The 17,742-nt window shown below is 41.7% G+C and overlaps 1 protein-coding gene across 2 annotated transcripts in view; it reads right to left on the bottom strand.

The window, feature by feature from the left end:
- Positions 1 to 55: 55 nt before the first annotated feature.
- The window catches only part of LOC119906892 (zinc finger protein 665-like), a 35,812-nt gene continuing 18,125 nt past the window's right edge, over positions 56 to 17,742 (bottom strand). The window contains exons 2-3 of one of the 2 annotated variants that reach the window (XM_038724331.1): positions 10,640 to 10,790; positions 56 to 5,601 (exon numbers count right to left, since the gene is read on the bottom strand). In XM_038724331.1, coding sequence (XP_038580259.1) covers positions 3,110 to 5,601; positions 10,640 to 10,790 — 2,643 coding nt within the window. In that variant the 3' untranslated portion in view covers positions 56 to 3,109. Of the gene's footprint in view, positions 5,602 to 10,639; positions 10,806 to 17,742 lie in introns of both variants that reach the window. The other variant, XM_038724332.1, reaches the window with a different exon arrangement.

Genomic DNA, 17,742 nt, shown 5'->3' with positions numbered 1-17,742 from the left:
ATTCATTTACCTGGTAAACCTAGAATCAAATAATCAGTTTGATTCTCACACCAGCAAAACCTCAAACGATATTTATTTCCTCTTATTCACGATTGTCACCGTGAATCCAGATTGTTTACGCTGCAGTCTTGGTAAAAACAGTCAAAACGTAATACATTTACATTTTACATTTGGCAGACGCTTTTATCCAAAGCAACTTACATTTGAGGAACAACATACTAATCAGCCGTAAGAACTCGGCCTTCAATCACACCTGGCCGCCTTCATCACCTCCCGCTTGGACTACTGCAGTGTCCAGAGTCCTGTTCGGGGGACCCAGCAAAAGTCCTGGACCAGCTCCAATAGGTTGCTAAGGTTCTCACGTAGACCAGCCCCACCCCCCCCAGTACCTACCGGACCTTCTCCATCCCCCAAAAGCTCCTTCTGTGGACACTTTAAAAAAAAACAAAAAACTGCTAACCAAGGTATTAGGCCTGACCCCGCATAGTCAAAGATTTGATGCATCGATGGGCAGAGCCTGATACGACTGTCAATCTCACGGTCGAAGCTTCGCATTGAAACAAGGATCACGCCATTTTGGCGATATGGGGCTGACAACACCAGTGAAGCTGGGTACAAGGTAGGGTAGAGTCGGGTAAGTAAATAAAGCTGGTTTGTAAGCGTGAGGGGAGATCGTGCAGCAGCAGGAAGCAAGACAGTGTGTCAGAATATTTTTATTTAAAGTTTTTACACAAATCCAAAATGGGCCTTTTGAATAATAACACGTCACTAACAATGAGGAAAGAATAAGCAGAAAACGATGCCGCCTTCACATCACGTTTGTTTCAGACGTGGGAACCCAAAGTCCCAATAGTAGAGCCACATAAAGGACGAGTGACGTTAGAGTAACTCTCCGCCACGTCAGCTGCCATGTAGGCGACATCATAGACACGAGTTACATGCTTGGAGTTTGAGTTTCTGAAGAGGTGCGACTGTGTTCTTAACTGAAAGCAAAAGCTGTCTATGATGTAGCTGCATGGCGGACACGCGCTCTAATGTGATTTGATGGACTAAAGGAGTTCAACTTATTTTCAAAATAAAAGGTAATTAAAAAAAAAAAATTCAATTTTTCCCTTAATGTGACTCTAAAACTCTGTCGTCCTAATAATCCTGAAACTCTTCATTTATAAAACCTCACTAAAAGTGTACAAACTGTGCGTTCGCACATCTGTAAGCAAGTTCCCTTTATAAATCACAATCAACTTCAAATGTGGCCCCTGTGAGGGAGCGCCATGTCCGACCCTTCAAACGCTCAGTGAAGCTGGTTAATATTAATCCGTCCTGACTACAGGAAAAAAAGGAGGCGGACTCTCGTGTTATTAAAAGCAGCGCTTCAGATCCACATGCTGGCGCTCAGCGTTTGGTTCAATAAGGAAATGTGAGAACAACACCTGAAACTCTGCTCTCGTATTTGCTCGACTGACGCACTGAAAACAGCATCAGTTTAAATGTAATTTGTCTCCTGTTCACCTTAATTATGAGAATAAATTGCTGCATGCAAGTATTAAATAATCTGATTCCTGATTAAACATATTTGAGGCTCTTTGGCAGAAACAGAATCTCAGTTTGTGTTTAAGATCCTGAATCTGGATCTTTTTGTGGCTGCAAATAATTTTAAATTGTGGGTTTTTTTGCGCACTTTGGGGAAAAAAATAAAATCATTCAGTCAAACGGGTGTTTGTTTATTCAGAAAGGCTTTAAGCCTGGAACACTCAGAGGTAATACTGGGATTTATTTTACACAGCAGTCGGCCTCTTCATCTCAAACCGTTTCATCCTTCTGCCATGTGAGGCGCTCTTTTCCCCTCTTTGTGCGTACGCATGGTTCAGAGTTTACTAACAGGACGCACATTCTCCCGTCAGGTTTGTTTGTTACAGATCACAACCTTTGCTTGGGAAGTGGCGTCCGCACGTTTCCAGTCCCGTTTTGTACGTACGCAGCGTTTAGAAATGAGACCCCTGATGTTTCCAACTCGGTGCTTAATAACCCTGAAGCGGAGATGGGGACTCGAGTTTGAGACACACAAAGTGACTTCAGAGACAGACTCGAGGTGCGAGACTCGTGAACGATGTTTATTTTTAGCTAACGTCCAATGAGTGTGCCGTTATTCCCCTTCCAGCGTTTCCTATAACTGTCGTTTATGAGAAGATGAATGAGCGTTTTTTTGCTCGCCAAACTTGAGGTGGTCGATAAACGTGATCATTTACGTCCCGCCGGCTGCCATCACGTTAATTATTAACGTTGGCTCCTAACAGGTTACAGGTTTATTGTTGATCATACGTTTTATTTAGTTATAACGTTACACTGGTTTGAGTCTGGGGGATGTGTTGACTTACAGAAGTTAATATCACATGGTTGCAGCCTGAACGCAGCATTCATTATAACCAGGAGAGACCTGAGACTTGGACTCTAGCTCAGAGACTTGTGAGCATCTCTGAAAACAAACCAAACATGGCCGCCTCACATCAGCCCGCCTGTGGTTCCGTGTAATTAAACTCATATTTAATGTCTGCAGTGTTTTATTACCGAAGTTCAGTAACTTTAACAACCAAACATCTGGAGTCGTGCAAAGACGTGAACGCTGCAGGCTGTTAACACCTCTTCTAGTGATGGAGCCTCAAACGCAGCAGCACGGCGACACCTGCAGGTCTGTAGAGCTTATAGCAGCTCTAAGATTTTCCAGTGAAAGATGTTCCAGTGAAATAATGACTGCAGATCTAAAAGATGAACGGACCTTCCTGCTGAGGGTCACAGCCGCTGTGGACTCGTGTTTAACTTGATGGCCGATGTTTATGGAACATTTCCAGAGTCTCGGTGTGATGTGACTGGAGGATGGGATCCATTAAATGAGCCCTAAATGTTCTCACAGCGCCGATTCTGTCTTTGTGAACATCATCAACATCTTCGGTCACAGAGTTCAGCTGGATGAATCTTTCTGAAGCAGCAGAGACTTTTGAAGCTTCGGTCTCCATCAGTCACCTGCTGTTGTTCATCTGAATCAAGCGTCGCAGCTTCAGCAGGTTTGAAGTCTGCCAGTTTGTGTGGAGACATCCGAACATCTGGATTCAACCTAACTGGAAGAAGGACGTTCGTTTCCTGCTGCAGCTTCACCAACACACTTGTGTTTTTTCAGCTGTTTCCGCCAACTGAACCTTTGGTCACAGACGCTGCAGCTGAAAGGTTTCTCCCCCGTGTGGACGACCATGTGCTGCCTCAAATTTCCCTTTTCTCCAAATTGTCTTCCACAAACTGAGCAGCTGAAGGGTTTCTCTCCCGTGTGGCATCGTATGTGTCTCAGCAGAGAGTCATTGTAGCCGAATTTTTTCCCACACCAGGAGCAGGAAAACGTTTTCTTAGTACTGCTTCCCACGTCGCCAACAGGGACGTCAAGACTCGTCGTTGGAGAGTTTGAACCTGCCTGAGGTTGTGTTTGTCTTTGATGAAGCTGCGAGGACTCAGCAACACACTGATGGATTCTGAGCTGATAAGGCCAGTTAAACATTTTGTCACAAACACTGCAGCTCAGTCTTTTCTCTCCTGTGTGGATTCTCATGTGTCTCTTTAAATGTCTTCTCCATGAAAAACATTTCTTGCAAATTGAACAGCTGAAAGGCTTTTCTCCTGTATGACATCTCAGGTGTTCCCGCAAATGTGTCTTACGGCCAAAAGTTTTACCACAGTCAGAGCAACTGAATGGTTTGTCGGTATCACTTAGAGAGACTTCAGTCTCAGGTTGTAAAAGTCTATCTGGATCAGAGTTCCTGGCTGGTTCTGGTCCTCCACAGTCCTCTCCTTCAGCTTTGGCTTCCATCTGAAGCTCTGAGGACCGACGACCGACACACTTATGGTTTCTGAGCTGATAAAGCCAAGTAAATCTTTCACCACAAACACTGCAGCTGACTAGTTTGTGCCCTGTGTGATGTACCATGTGGTGGGTCAGATGAACTTTTTGTATAAATCTTTTACCGCAAACTGAGCAGCTGAAAGGTTTCTCTCCTGTGTGGATTCTCATGTGGGTCTTCAGATTTGAGTTTTGGCTAAATCTTTTCCCACACTCAGCGCAGCGGAATTTTTTCCCGCCTTTATTAAATCTCATTTCACTTGCTGGTACTTCATTATTTTTCAGAAAGTTCAAACCTGCCTGAGGTCCTCTGGTCTCCTTCCAACAATCACTGACTTTCCTCTCAGGTTCAGAAGAGTCTTCAGTCTCAGGTTGTAAAAGTCTATCTGGATCTGAGTTCCTGGCTGGTTCTGGTCCTCCACAGTCCTCTCCTTCAGCTTTGGCTTCCATCTGTTCAGTTTGGCTTTGATGAAGCTCTGAGGACTGACGACCGACACACTTATGGTTTTTGAGCTGAGAAAGCCAAGTAAATCTTTCATCACAAACGCTGCAGCTGACTAGTTTGTGCCCTGTGTGATGTACCATGTGGTGGGTCAGATTAACCTTTTGTGTAAATCTTTTACCGCAAACTGAGCAGCTGAAAGGTTTCTCTCCTGTGTGGACTCTCATGTGGGTCTTGAGGTTTGAGTTTTGGCTAAATCTTTTCCCACACTCAGCACAGCGGAATGATTTTTTCAGAAAGTTCAAACCTGCCTGAGGTCCTCTGGTCTCCTTCCAACCATCACCGACTTTCCTCTCAGGTTCAGAAGAGTCTTCAGTCTCAGGTTGTAAAAGTCTATCTGCATCAGAGTTCCCAGCTTGTTCTGGTCCTCCACAGTCCTCTCCTTCAGCTTTGGCTTCCATCTGTTCAGTTTGGCTTTGATGAAGCTGTGAGGACCGACGACCGACACACTTATGGTTTTTGAGCTGAGAAAGCCAAGTAAATCTTTCATCACAAACACTGCAGCTGACTAGTTTGTGCCCTGTGTGACGGGCCATGTGGTGGGTCATATTAACCTTTTGTGTAAATCTTTTACCGCAAACTGAGCAGCTGAAAGGTTTCTCTCCTGTGTGGACTCTCATGTGGGTCTTGAGGTTTGAGTTTTGACTAAATCTTTTCCCACACTCAGCGCACGGGAATGATTTCCCACCTTTATTAAATCTCATTTCACTTGCTGGTACTTCATTATTTTTCAGAAAGTTCAAACCTGCCTGAGGTCCTCTGGTCTCCTTCCAACAATCACTGACTTTCCTCTCAGGTTCAGAAGAGTCTTCAGTCTCAGATTGTAAAAGTCTATCTGCATCAGAGTTCCCAGCTGGTTCTGGTCCTCCACAGTCCTCTCCTTTAGCTTTGGCTTCCATCTGTTCAGTTTGGCTTTGATGAAGCTGTGAGGACTGAGGTTTCTCATCATCTTCTTCACTCTTCACAGGGACAGGAGTGAATGGGAACTTGGTGATATCAGCCTCCTCCAGTCCTGGAAGCTGCTCTCCCTGCTGTCTGGTCCAGAGTTCCTCCTGTTCCTCTTTAATGTGTGGGAACTCTAGTGGGTCCTCCTGGTCCAGACTGGGGCTCCACTCCTCTTTAAAGTGTGGGGGCTCTGGGTCCTCCTGGTCCAGACTGGGGTTACACTCCTGCTGTTCTGGGAGAAGCTCTTCTTTGCTGACAATGAATTTGTAGACATCTGAAGGAAAAGGGTGAAACAGAGACATACAGTCATTATTATAAACATTAATACGGTCATTCTTACATCTGTATGGCATCTTCTGGTTTGCACCAGTCCTAAATTTCACAGAGACCACCAGAGAAAACTCATAAAAAATTAAATAAATAAATAAAAGTGGGGGGTCGTGTTGTGTTACATTTGATAAAATGGCCGTATATGTGTACCACAAGTAAAAGTGACAAATATCAGAAACACTTTATAGAAACGCTCTCAGTGTGGAAGTCAGAGCATTACCAAAGTACATAGGATTCATCCTCTGGACAATGAAGGTCAGTACAAACTGTTTCGTCTGGATGAAGAGACCGACAGGCTGACATCCCTGGAGCCGCTGACATGGCTGAAAACTTTGAATGTATTTTATTCCTCATAACACATAAATTTGAAACCGTTCATTGTTTACATAGATTTTCGGGGCGTAAAGCAAAAAAAGTTTCTGTGCCTGAAACGTGTTCGGGGATTACGACAAAGATGGAGGGTGCGAGGCAAGAGCGTATTTTTGTTTTTAAAAGTGGTGGGGACATGGGGGCTCAGATCAGGGTCGAGAGCATTACTTTAAAAATGTAATCAGTAATGTAAGTTCCAAAAAATAAAAGTAATGTGACCTGATTAATTTTAATTACTTTTTGGATTACTTAAATATCAAATACGCAAATAAAGACAGTACCAAAGATGAATCGTCTGCTCAGTGGATTTTTATGATTAAAACTGCTCAGAAGATCATTGGTACCCATCTCCCAAGACCAGTGATATCGGTGAGATACCTACACAGAGCCCAAAGGATACTAAAGGACAGAACCCACCCAGCAACAGCCTGTTCACCCTGCTGCCTTATTCTACTTCCTAGAAGTTTCTGCTGCCACACCACCAGACTGCAGAGCAGCTTTTCCCCCCCAAGCTATCAGAACTCAGCAAGCGGGCAACGAAACTGCGCTCAGCAGCCTCCCGGTGAACACGACATGAAAAGGACCAAACAGCCTCATTAGCGGACTCAGTCCCGGGGTGACAAGAGGCAAACCAGCAAGAAAACCCCCTCCGTACTCTCTTCCCATTGGTCAAAGTGGTCCGCGGTGTCTGAGGCTGTGCTCGCTCCCGGGTCCTGTTCACTCACAGAGCTGGAATCAGTCCGCACAGAGTCTGCAAGACGGAGTGGGGGCGTAACCACATTCAACTACTGGCTACTCGCCAATCAATATCTGCAACAAATTCCTTCCTCGCTTTGTGTTTTTACAGGAAACACGTAAAGCAAATAGCACTCCGCTTTCCGTTTAATGGCTTAACATTTCTGATGTCAAACGCGTAGGAGCCATGCCATTATACATGACCCCCCACTTTTCTCAGGCGATTTCGGAGTTGGCTCATAGCCGAGGCAGTTTCATCACACACGCCTTCATAACTTCAGTCTGAAATCTGCATTTTGCTTCATTAACCGAAATCGTCAGCCAGGCTGACGAGCGCAGGTGTCAGACGCTTGTCACAGCACAGAGCTGGGCGGATGCAAACATTTAGAAAATCAGGCAAATGTTTTTTCAGTTTAAGGCTTTATTGTTCTACTACTGAAATCCAGTGAGCCACACCACAGCACTGGTGACTGAGTGGGAAAGCAGCCTGCGTCGCACTTTAACACCGGCAAGTAAATACTTTCACTTTCCATTAACGACATGTTAAGAGCTTATTTTCTCTTCAGAGCAAATGTAGACTTGACACTAACATCTAAATATGATGATCACTGGATTGATTCTGATATAATAACAGTATCCTGTTGTTGAAAACAGCATCGCTTCACATTGGTTATTATTCGTTTTACAGCACCGTACGACAGTGAAACTAATCTTGGCCTCACTCAGCAGCTACCAGCTGTTATTTATTCAGGAAACAATCATATTGGAGATGCACAGAGAGAGAGAGACAGAGAGAGACAGAGAGAGAGAGAGAGAGAGAGACAGAGACAGAGACAGAGAGAGAGAGAGAGACAGAGAGAGAGAGAGACAGAGACAGAGACAGAGAGAGAGAGACAGAGACAGAGAGAGAGAGAGAAAGAATATGGTGGATAAAACATCCTGTTGGGCTTTATGCATGACGCACAGCTTCCTCTGTGTGCAGGTTTACCTGCTTCAACAATGAGCTGCTTTGTGTTACTGCCACAATCATTCTTTGCATTGTAAAGATTATTTAGATGCCCATAATAAAAGAGACAGGTAAAAATAGTGGCTGGGCAGCGTGATATTTTAAAATTATCTTATAAACACATTCATGGAGATTTAAAAAGGAACATAATTGTTTTAAACAGAAATAGCTAAATTACAGATAATCAACAAGCAAAGCAAATTGCATTCCCTAGAAATAACCTGTTGGACAGTAGAATAAATATATATTTAAATATGTAGTAGATAGAGTAATTGTACTTTTTCTTGGGTAAAGATTTTGAGCAGTCTACCCACCACCGGGCAGCGGCACCAGTACTAGTGCTGATATGGTGAACATGAGACAGACAGCAAAACAGTTAATGGGAAGATTGATGATGATATGGCTTAATTATTTATTTATTTATTGTATTCAAGGACTTTAAGGTGGAGAGGTGTTTCTCAAGAATACAGGCATAAAGGTTTCTAAAGACCCCCGTCAAATGCTTTGACTGCAGAGTGGGCTGCTCAGGGACAAACTCCTGGGCCATTTGTTCGCTCCTGTCTGTGACCATCCTCTGCCTTAAAAACCTGTTAAATGTCCATAAACAGTTTAAAAGTAGTCAAAATTGTCACACAGAGACGAGCATCCTAAAGTAATTTAAGAGGAAGAGGACAGAGGTCACGGGAGCAGGAGTAGAACTTGTAAGTTGTATGAACAGCTAGTAGACACGTAGTAAAAAGACTTTGTTAGGCCAGTGGCAGAGTCAGAGTTTGTATTGAAGACAGCTCTGTGTTAAACATTTGTAGCAGGGAGAGTCAGGGCCAAGTGTAACGTTAGGATAACTAAATCCATTTGTACTGTGGCTACATTAACTAGCGGGTTATATGCTATAGCATGGTTTTAATGGTAGATCGTAAGTGGAGTTTTGTTCTACTTATATTACACTTTGTCTCTCTGACTGTGCACCCAAGAAATTTCAGCCGCACTAATAAGTCAGTTTTGTTTTCAAAAGTCATTACAAATGAGCATTTAAGTGATTTATAAAAAAAAAAAGAAAGAATGTCAAAGTTAAAACAATCAAAACAATTGTGATAAAATCTTTTTTCAACAAATACGCACAAGTAAAATTAATACAATTATTTTTTCAGTCCCTCTTCCTCTACAAAATAAATATCTTAATTAAAAAAATGAAGTGCTAATTTTTTAGTGATTCAAATGAAATTGTTATTGAGGAAGATGACATCGTGATAATTTCCTTTTATTGCCCAGCCCTACCGCTACCCCCCATTCACATGTTGCCGTGTGCATCAGGCTTGGGCTAATGTTAGTGTATTCATTATAATATCACATAACATTATACTATAAAGCTGACCACTATAGTAATGTTCAATCCAGTTCCAGGGCAGCAGTTTCATTTCTGTGCGTTGTTTCCATCCATCAAATCCTTGTGTTAGAGAAATGCTCCACATGGTGGTCTGTCCCCAATTAGCTAATAATAAGTACCAACACGTCAATAATCATTCATGCAGAACAAAGAGTTTGACATTTAAAAGTTTGCTACAGCGCGTCAAACTTTAATGTCCCACCCCATCCAAAACGCATTTTTATTTGAATAAATACACACGAACTGCTGTAACGTCGTTTTATATTAGCCTGACTAAATGTAAACAAAAAAAGCATTTACACATTGACCTTTTGAGTGACACCTCAATTGACCCAATAGAAACTTCCATGACCTGTTCACGGCCTACAATCCCCAGCGAGTGTCCTCTTTCTTTCTTGTACACACCAAGCCTCCAATTGTGCTGATGACCTGCGTGTCACACATGACATTACAGACATAAATATAAATTGTCAAATATAATAAGCGGAGAACTTTAAGCCCTGAATTCTTTAACTATCAAAATTATATAGGTCAGATTTTTCAGTTTTAAAATAAGTTTGGATGGTTTCCATGAGCCTCGGCTGCTGTTGCCATGGAGAAGGAGCCAGTGAAATGCACGAATCATATTGCAAGAGAATTCAAAATGCTTCAAATCGTTATTTCTTACATGTTTAAAGGCTGATTTTTGCTCCTGACTGAAAATTGAAGAAACCAGATGGTTAATTACGTTAAACTTTTCTTTATGGTCAGAATGGGTTAAACACTTGATGCCAAACAGAGGATCACTAAACAAATCTGAGGGAGAGCAGTCAAAACTATTATGATAAAAAGTAAAGTAAAGTATTAGTAAATCTTTCTTCAGTCCCTTTTCCTCAACAAAATAAAATATTTTAATCGAAAAATTAAGTGATAATTTGTTCGTGATTCAAATGATTTAAACCAAATATTTATTGATGATATAGTGAACATTTATTTTAATGAGGAAAATTTTATTGCCATAATTATCAGTTTTATTGCCCAGCGCTATTGTCAAGTCTCCCGAACGCCATAAGGTGGCGGCTCACCTTCCATTTTTGGCACTTCACAGCCGCCTGGCATATTGCACCATTTGGTGATTTTAGATTTTTAACATTTACTTTTAAAACTATATTTCAAACGACAAAATGTGAAACAACACTCCTTGCATAAAAGACAGGTGCAAGAACAAAAATACAATTAACTGTAAAGAGAGTTAAGCAGTGTGGACGAGGCTAAAACATTAAAGTTGTCCTCTTACTGCAGGACACATTTGCTTCTTTGCTGTTTCTCTGCTGAAGCTATTTCTGCTTTAACCTGTCTTTTATTTTGAAGGCCAACATGCCGAACATCCGGCTTCGCTCTGACTGCAGGAAGCTAACTGTTAGCTGGCGGCTGCTGAGCGGAGTCAGCGGCTCTCTGCTCTTCTTTCATCACTGAACTCACAGTAAAGTAGAAAAAGCTGCAACCTACCGTCTCTGTTTACTTCCGGCCTCACGTGACCCTCCAGCAGCTCGCGCTGGCGGTCGACCTCCCGCTCGTACTCTGATATCGTTCTTTCAAACAGCCCGAATATCTCTTCAGCAGCCGCACTCAGTCGCTGCTTCACCAACGCTCTCAGCACCTGGACTTTACTCATTTTACCGGCCGACTCTTCCTCCTCTCGCAGCCGCTCCCCTCGCTCCGTCAGACGGCAGCAGCCTCTCGCTCCGTCCCGCCGCCTGGAACTCCCGCCGCTTCTTCTTCTTCTTGTTTTATGGCAGGTTGCAACCGTGACTTTTGAAGGTGCGCCTACCGCCACCTGCTGTGTCGGAGTATGTAGCGTCAACTGTGTTCGCTGGGACTAGATAGGAAAATATATACATATAAATAAATAAAACAAACACAAACAACTAAATCCTATTAATTCAATTCAAATTAGCTTTATTGGCATGAATGTGTAACAACAATATTGCCAAAGCATCATACAAACTACACAAGAACAATCAGCCCCATACATTTTATTAAACAAGTAATTACAGCGCATTTTTGTGTTTGTTAAAAAAAATAAAATATATAAAAAATAAAATAAATAAAACAGTAAGCATGTGTGTGTATGTGTGATTTAAAAAAAAATAAAAATATATTAAAAATAAAATAACAGTAAGCGTGTGTGTGTGTTAAAAAAATAATATATTAAAAATAAAATAAATAAAACAGTAAGCTTGTGTGTTAAAAAATAATATATTAAAAATAAAATAAATAAAACAGTAAGCTTGTGTGTTAAAAAATATATTAAAAATAAAATAAATAAAACAGTAAGCATGTGTGTGTATGTGTGATTTAAAAAAAATATATATATTAAAAATAAAACAGTAAGCGTGTGTGTGTGTTAAAAAAATAATATATTAAAAATAAAATAAATAAAACAGTAAGCTTGTGTGTTAAAAAATAAAAAAATATTAAAAATAAAATAGATAAATAAAACGGCAAGCGTGTGTGTCTATTATATATCCCTATATTTTTCAGATATTCATCCTCTCATCCCTATATTTCCATGTTCTACATCTTCCTTGGACCTACATTCCAAACATTCATCTGATTGAATTTTGCCCATTAAAAACAATGTTTTTAGATTTAACCCTGTGTGATCAAACCTCAGCCTGGTTAAACGCTCTCCTCTCTTCTGTTCCTTCTGGTCACACCCTGAGCATTAATAGATTTCTGTAATATTTCCTTCCACTTTTATCCACATCCCACCTGTCCTGCCATTTCTTCATCATTTCATAGCTTCTCCTTTTCTAAGGGGAATGTCATTTATGACATCGTTCGTCCTGGTTGATTTTTTGAGCTATTTTGCCTGCTCCCTCATTCCCTTTTATACCTTCGTGGGCACCCAGCAGAATCTCACATCTATCCGTAGTCTAAATAAACGTAGTTGGATTTCTAGCATTAGATCTTCTCGATTAGATTTCAGATGGCGCAGCAGCATCTGAAGGAGGGAGGAGAAGGGAGGCAGAAAGACGTTTTACTCGATTAAATTTTAGAATTATTTATATTTTATATCCTTCATTTAGTTTTTTTCTCTTCTTCTCACTGTTGTTTTTTAATTTCTTTTTCTAGTTAATCTCCCCTCCTTTTTTGTTTTTTTGTTATTTTTTATTATCTTGTTGGTTTTTTGCCTAAATTCAAAGCATTTAATCTCTTTACTTCCCAACTCAGTTTCCCCCGCCCACCTCCATTTTTCTGCCTCTTGAACACACACACAAACACAAATTGCCTTAAACATCCAACATGTTATTATGTCTGTTACGTCATCTAATAAATCATATTTTGAATACTATAAAGGGCTGATACAGAATCAACACACCTGTCTGGTTCTTCTTCCTCAACCCACTGCAGTCCTACAATAATCGCCATCATCTCTGCAGACACCTGTGGCCTGTACTATGAAGCGAGGTAACCGGCTTATCCAGGTAACTTCAGGAGTAACTTCCCGGTTAACCTGACTATGAAAGCTGTTACCCGGGGTCTGTTGCCATGGCAATATAACCTGTATCTCTAAACCGCTTCGGGCAGGTTTTGTTCGTGGTTAACTCGAGGTTCCCCTGCACCATCTGTACTCAGTGTTAATGATGAGAAGTAGGATATATAGGCTACAAACCACTTCATAAAATGTGTTTAGATTTCATCCCGATTCACTCTGGAGTTTTCTTCTGAATACACCCGATCCAGGGCAAAGTGACTGTGGGCTAAACTCAGGAGTGTTTCCTCACTGCTGAATCCGCAAAGTTTAATATAACTTTCCAATGAGTCCACACTACACGGCAGACGTGTGTGTGATGTTGCAGCCTTGCAAAGTGAAGTTTCTCTCATAAATGTGTGACTGTAATGTCAGAGAATATTCATGTTTTTTACTAGTAGATTAATCCTGGAAGTTAAATTCAGTCTCTGTTTATTCCCCCTCTCCGCTGGCTCCTTTTTTCTATTACAGTGGACTTTATGTGCAGCTGTACCTTTACATCTTAATCATATTACACATAGAAGAGGATCCCATAAAATACAGGATAGAGATTTGAACTACAATCAGAACACTGAAGATAATTAGACTACAGAGTTACTTAATGTGAACAAGCCTCCCTGGCTTTGTCGGTCGCCACAATATTAGATTTGGCCGTTAACTTGTCTTTACGGTCATAGTTTCCTGACACTACCAACGTGCATTCCTCTGGAGAAATACGGAGCATGCGCGGCCGAACACGCCCCTTTTATGCGAATGCGCACCAACTCCAATTAATTTAACACCGACTGAGTTTGTCAACCCTGAGTTTGCCTGATAACCCAGAGTTAACTCTGAGTAGGTTGAACTCCCTTCGTAGTGCAGGCCACTCATCAGGTAATCTTTTCCCAATGCTTACATTCATTGTTGGTATAAATCTTCCTATTCCTACTGTAGAAACTTGCCTTTGTGGAAGCTGGATAATAAATAGAGCTTCTGCAATGGCACATCAGTTAAAACATGAGAACCAGAGATGAGAGCCGTTCAGTTTATTGTCCTTTAAATTTTATCACTTCAGTAGTTGACTGACGGATGATTGAAGAGCTAAAAGACAAATAAAAACAATCAGTAGACAGAAAGGACTCCGTCAGGTCTTAATCAAATTAAAGCACTCATTCATTATTGAACAAGGAAACAACAATAACTATAACAAAAATACAGAACTTACTCAAATAATGCATCCAGTGCATAATCAACTGGAAAGGATTAGCAAGACTTCACGTTGGGGATGTGGTTATACCAAAAGGGAAAATGGAAAATATACATTGGTTTTCTACAGCCGCCCCTCAAATGTGGGAACACATTTGATTTAATTAAAAAATGTACTAGTCTAAGCAGGTTTGGGGTCGGGATACTAGTTTTGCAACAGGTCTGATGTACAGTTTGCCCTTGATGTTAACCTCTCCTGTGCGGACACATCCATCTTGGTAGCTGTGGGTCCATCACCATGACTACCTCCGACACTGTCAGATTGGAGGCGAGAAGTGATCTACTGGGAGCTGGCCCAATAAGGTCTGAGTCAGCAGAGGCATCCCGCCGGCCCATGAGGAGCAGATTTGGGGTCACAGGGTCAGGGTCAGCCAAGTCTGATGACACCAAGGGGTTTTGAGTTCAGGATGCCTTTGATTTCTATCAAAACAGTGTTAAGCACCTCCTCCGTAACAGTTTGTGCCCCCAGTGTCACTCGCAATGCTGTTTTAATTGTTCTCACCTCCCTCTCCCACATTCCTCCAAAGTGGGGGGCGTTAGGGGGGTTAAACTTGAACTGGATTTTCCCTTTCTCCAACTTAGTGCTGGATTCAAGGAAGCAAAGGTTTTCCTACCGAGTTCCTTTGCTCCTCCTTTAAAGTTTGTCCCACAGTCTGACAGGAGTTTGAAGGGCTGACCTCTGTGTGCTGTGAAGTGTCGTAGGGCCATATGAAAGCTGTCAGTGTCTAGGCTGGTTAGGACTTCTGGTGTTTGGCATTATCCTGCAGGGTTTGATGGGTTCCCTCCACAAGAGTTAGGTCAGGACTACAGTGGGTTCCGAGCACCGTTTCATTGATGGGGATTGTTAACTCACTCTTTAGTGACTGAGCTAGCTGTGCTCCTGTCAGGGCTGCAGACAGCTCGAGGCGACCCGGGATCTTGCCTGAACAAATGAATCATGAATCTCTCCTTTCACATCCTCCATCCTCAAGTAGGCTATGGACCCATAAGCCTTTTTTCAGAGGCATCACAGAAAATATGCAGTTGTCTTTGTTTAACAGGACATGGGATGTTAAAGTCATGCCATCTTGGGTACTGGATGTAGGCCAGGTCTAGAAGCACATTTTCCCATTCTGACCATGCTTGCTGAAGTTCACCTGGAGGTATGGGGTCGTCCCATTCCCTTCTTTTTATCCAGAGTTGTTGGAGGAGTTAAAGTGTTATACACTACTGGTCTATGCTTGTAGTCTATGATGAAAAGGGCCGTCTTAATCCGAGCGTGCCCTCTGTTGGGACTGTCCTGTCAGCCTGGGCCTCAGGGTAAATGGTCAACAAACAGACTGAATGTTGGCAGGAGGGTTTTCTACCTTGTCCTCTTCATCTTTAGATCAGGCTGTATACGTATCTAAGTAACTGTAATATTTACTCCTTATGTACTGACTTGCCAGATGTCCTTTCCCACTCTCTTCCCATTCGCTTTTTAGTTCCAATACATTTAAGTCTCAGTTTTTGGAATAGGGTTATTACTAACCAGGGAGAAGCAGGTATTATTTAATCTATATTCATCTGATTTAGTCTTTGTTAACCAGCCAAAGCCATTAACTTTAAAAGAACTGTACTCCCGACGTTCCTGAATAATGCTCTTTGCATGGTTTTCATTAACACATCCACGTAAGCGACTCCAGTATGTAAGCTTGAGCTTTTCATGGTGGAGGGCACTTCTAACTCAACCTGGATTGCTTTAATTGGTGTTGATCTCTTTACACCAACACAAATTCAATGCTTTGTTACTAACTCTATCCAACTTCAACAAATGTGTGTTAGCTGTTGCTCCATATACACAGCATCCATAATCTATTATTGACCTCATTAGAGCCTGTAAATATACATCAGTGAATGTTTATTTGCTCCCCAGTCTTTCCCCACTACTGCTCTCATTAAGTGTATGACTTTCTTGCATTATGATTCCACCTTTTCGATGTATATTTTCCATTTTCCCTTTTGGTATAACCACATCCCCAGATATTTAAGATGATCTACTGTTTCCATATTGTGGGCGTCTAACTCCAGGTTCTGTTTGTCCATCCCTTTCTTCCTGGTAAACATCATACGGCAAGACTTACTTGGAGAAAGCTTAAAGCCCCAGTTATACGACCATTGTTCTCTCTCTCCCTCTTCTTCTTCTTCTGTCAGCTTTATTAGCAGTTGGCAAACTACGAATTGGTGTATTACTGCCACCGACTGCTATGCAGTGTGGATCAGAATGACTAGTCTTTAAATTATAAAATGAGATAATTAAACCCACTTGATCATATTAGTTACTCTAAGACAGTTGTTCTCAAACCTTTTCATGTCAAGAACTCGTAAAGTGACACAAATTAAACCACGGACCCCCATTAGAAAAGATTTTGTCTTTTAGGATTTTGTCTGATAGGATTTTTGTTTTTAGATGGTTGATTACAGAAAGTGAAAGAAGCCCATGAGCAAAACAGTCATGTGTTCTTATGGATAGAATTATGGTGACAATTAATGTCTCCCCTTTTTGCTGGGGACCCCTTGAAACCCCCTAAAGGATCCCTGGGGGTCCCTGGACCCAAGTTTGAGAATCTCTTGTCAAAGATACTGAGGTACAATTTCATATCAATATCAACTTTTTTATAGATCACAAAACATAAACTACACTAAAGACTCGATCACCTCTGGTTTTAAGGCCTGATTCTAGGTACATCCAGGAGGAGGAGATTGGTCATTTCTTTTGATGCCATTATGTGCTGGTACCCATTCAAATACAGCTGCAAGCACAACCTTCTGCTTTGGAGATAAAGTCTTCCCATTAATCTAGTTTTGTTAATCAAAGAGGTTTTTCTATCTGCTCCTCTTGACAGGTTCATGACCTCCAGCCCTCCTGAGATCTTCCTGCTGATTCTTGTTACGCTCCATGACTTTATATACAGCACACTCTCAACCCGACACACGGCTGGACTGAGACAAAATATAGGCCCGGCGTTTTTGGCCTCGGCCCACCACAATGAGTCGGACCCACAATGAGTCATGTCATCAAGATAGCGGCTCACGCTAGATTTCCTTGTAGAGACGCCACAAAAGCCGTTAAATCTTATTTGGATAACCTCTTAACTCAAGAAAAAGATGCATATAGACACAAACTGTAAGTGTTGGTTAATTGCGATCCATTTTACAGCACCCGCTGTTGTATTTCTGCCGTAAAAAACCGCCAGGTCCCTACCAGCGTGGTAATGTTTGCGTTTATCTTGAATGGAATACTTCATCTATGAGCCCAGGCTTGTTTCCTCGTTGAGTAGTGCATCCGATAGCACCTCAACCAAAAGTAACAAACTCAAAGGTGTATCACTTGCTTCCTGGTTGGCGGGCAACGGAAAATAACGTCTTTTTGACCTCCAAGGGAACGTTTTCCTTGGAAAGTGACGTCACATGAAAACTATGAATACACCATCCCTGCATGTGTAACCTACTGTAATGTTCCCCCAAACCAACATAAAGCTGAAGTAAGTGCTGTGGATAAGTGTGTACTCATTTGTATTTTACTGATCAGAGGTGGCCGTGGAGTAGACTCAAGTACAAGTAATTGTCAAAGGGAAAAAAAGTCTGTTAGAAGTATTATTTCAAATTATTATTAGGTCCAGAATTGTTGGAATTCCCTGTGAAAGCTGTGCAGTTTCATAATAACGTGCTGGGAATGAGCAAATCGATGTTTATTCAGTGAGCAAAGGACACTTTGCTGCCTGTAGGCCATCGAGTCTTTTTCAAGGGAACTGTGACGGACTGACTACGGTTGAGTACGCACTGTGACTGCCATACAAACGAGCCTGGC

This window comes from Micropterus salmoides, unplaced genomic scaffold (assembly GCF_014851395.1).
Source record: "Micropterus salmoides isolate LMB-PRFRI ecotype aquatic unplaced genomic scaffold, ASM1485139v1 Ms_hic_scaffold_17, whole genome shotgun sequence".
Classification (NCBI taxonomy): domain Eukaryota; kingdom Metazoa; phylum Chordata; class Actinopteri; order Centrarchiformes; family Centrarchidae; genus Micropterus; species Micropterus salmoides.
This window is presented reverse-complemented; position numbering and strand designations above follow the sequence as displayed.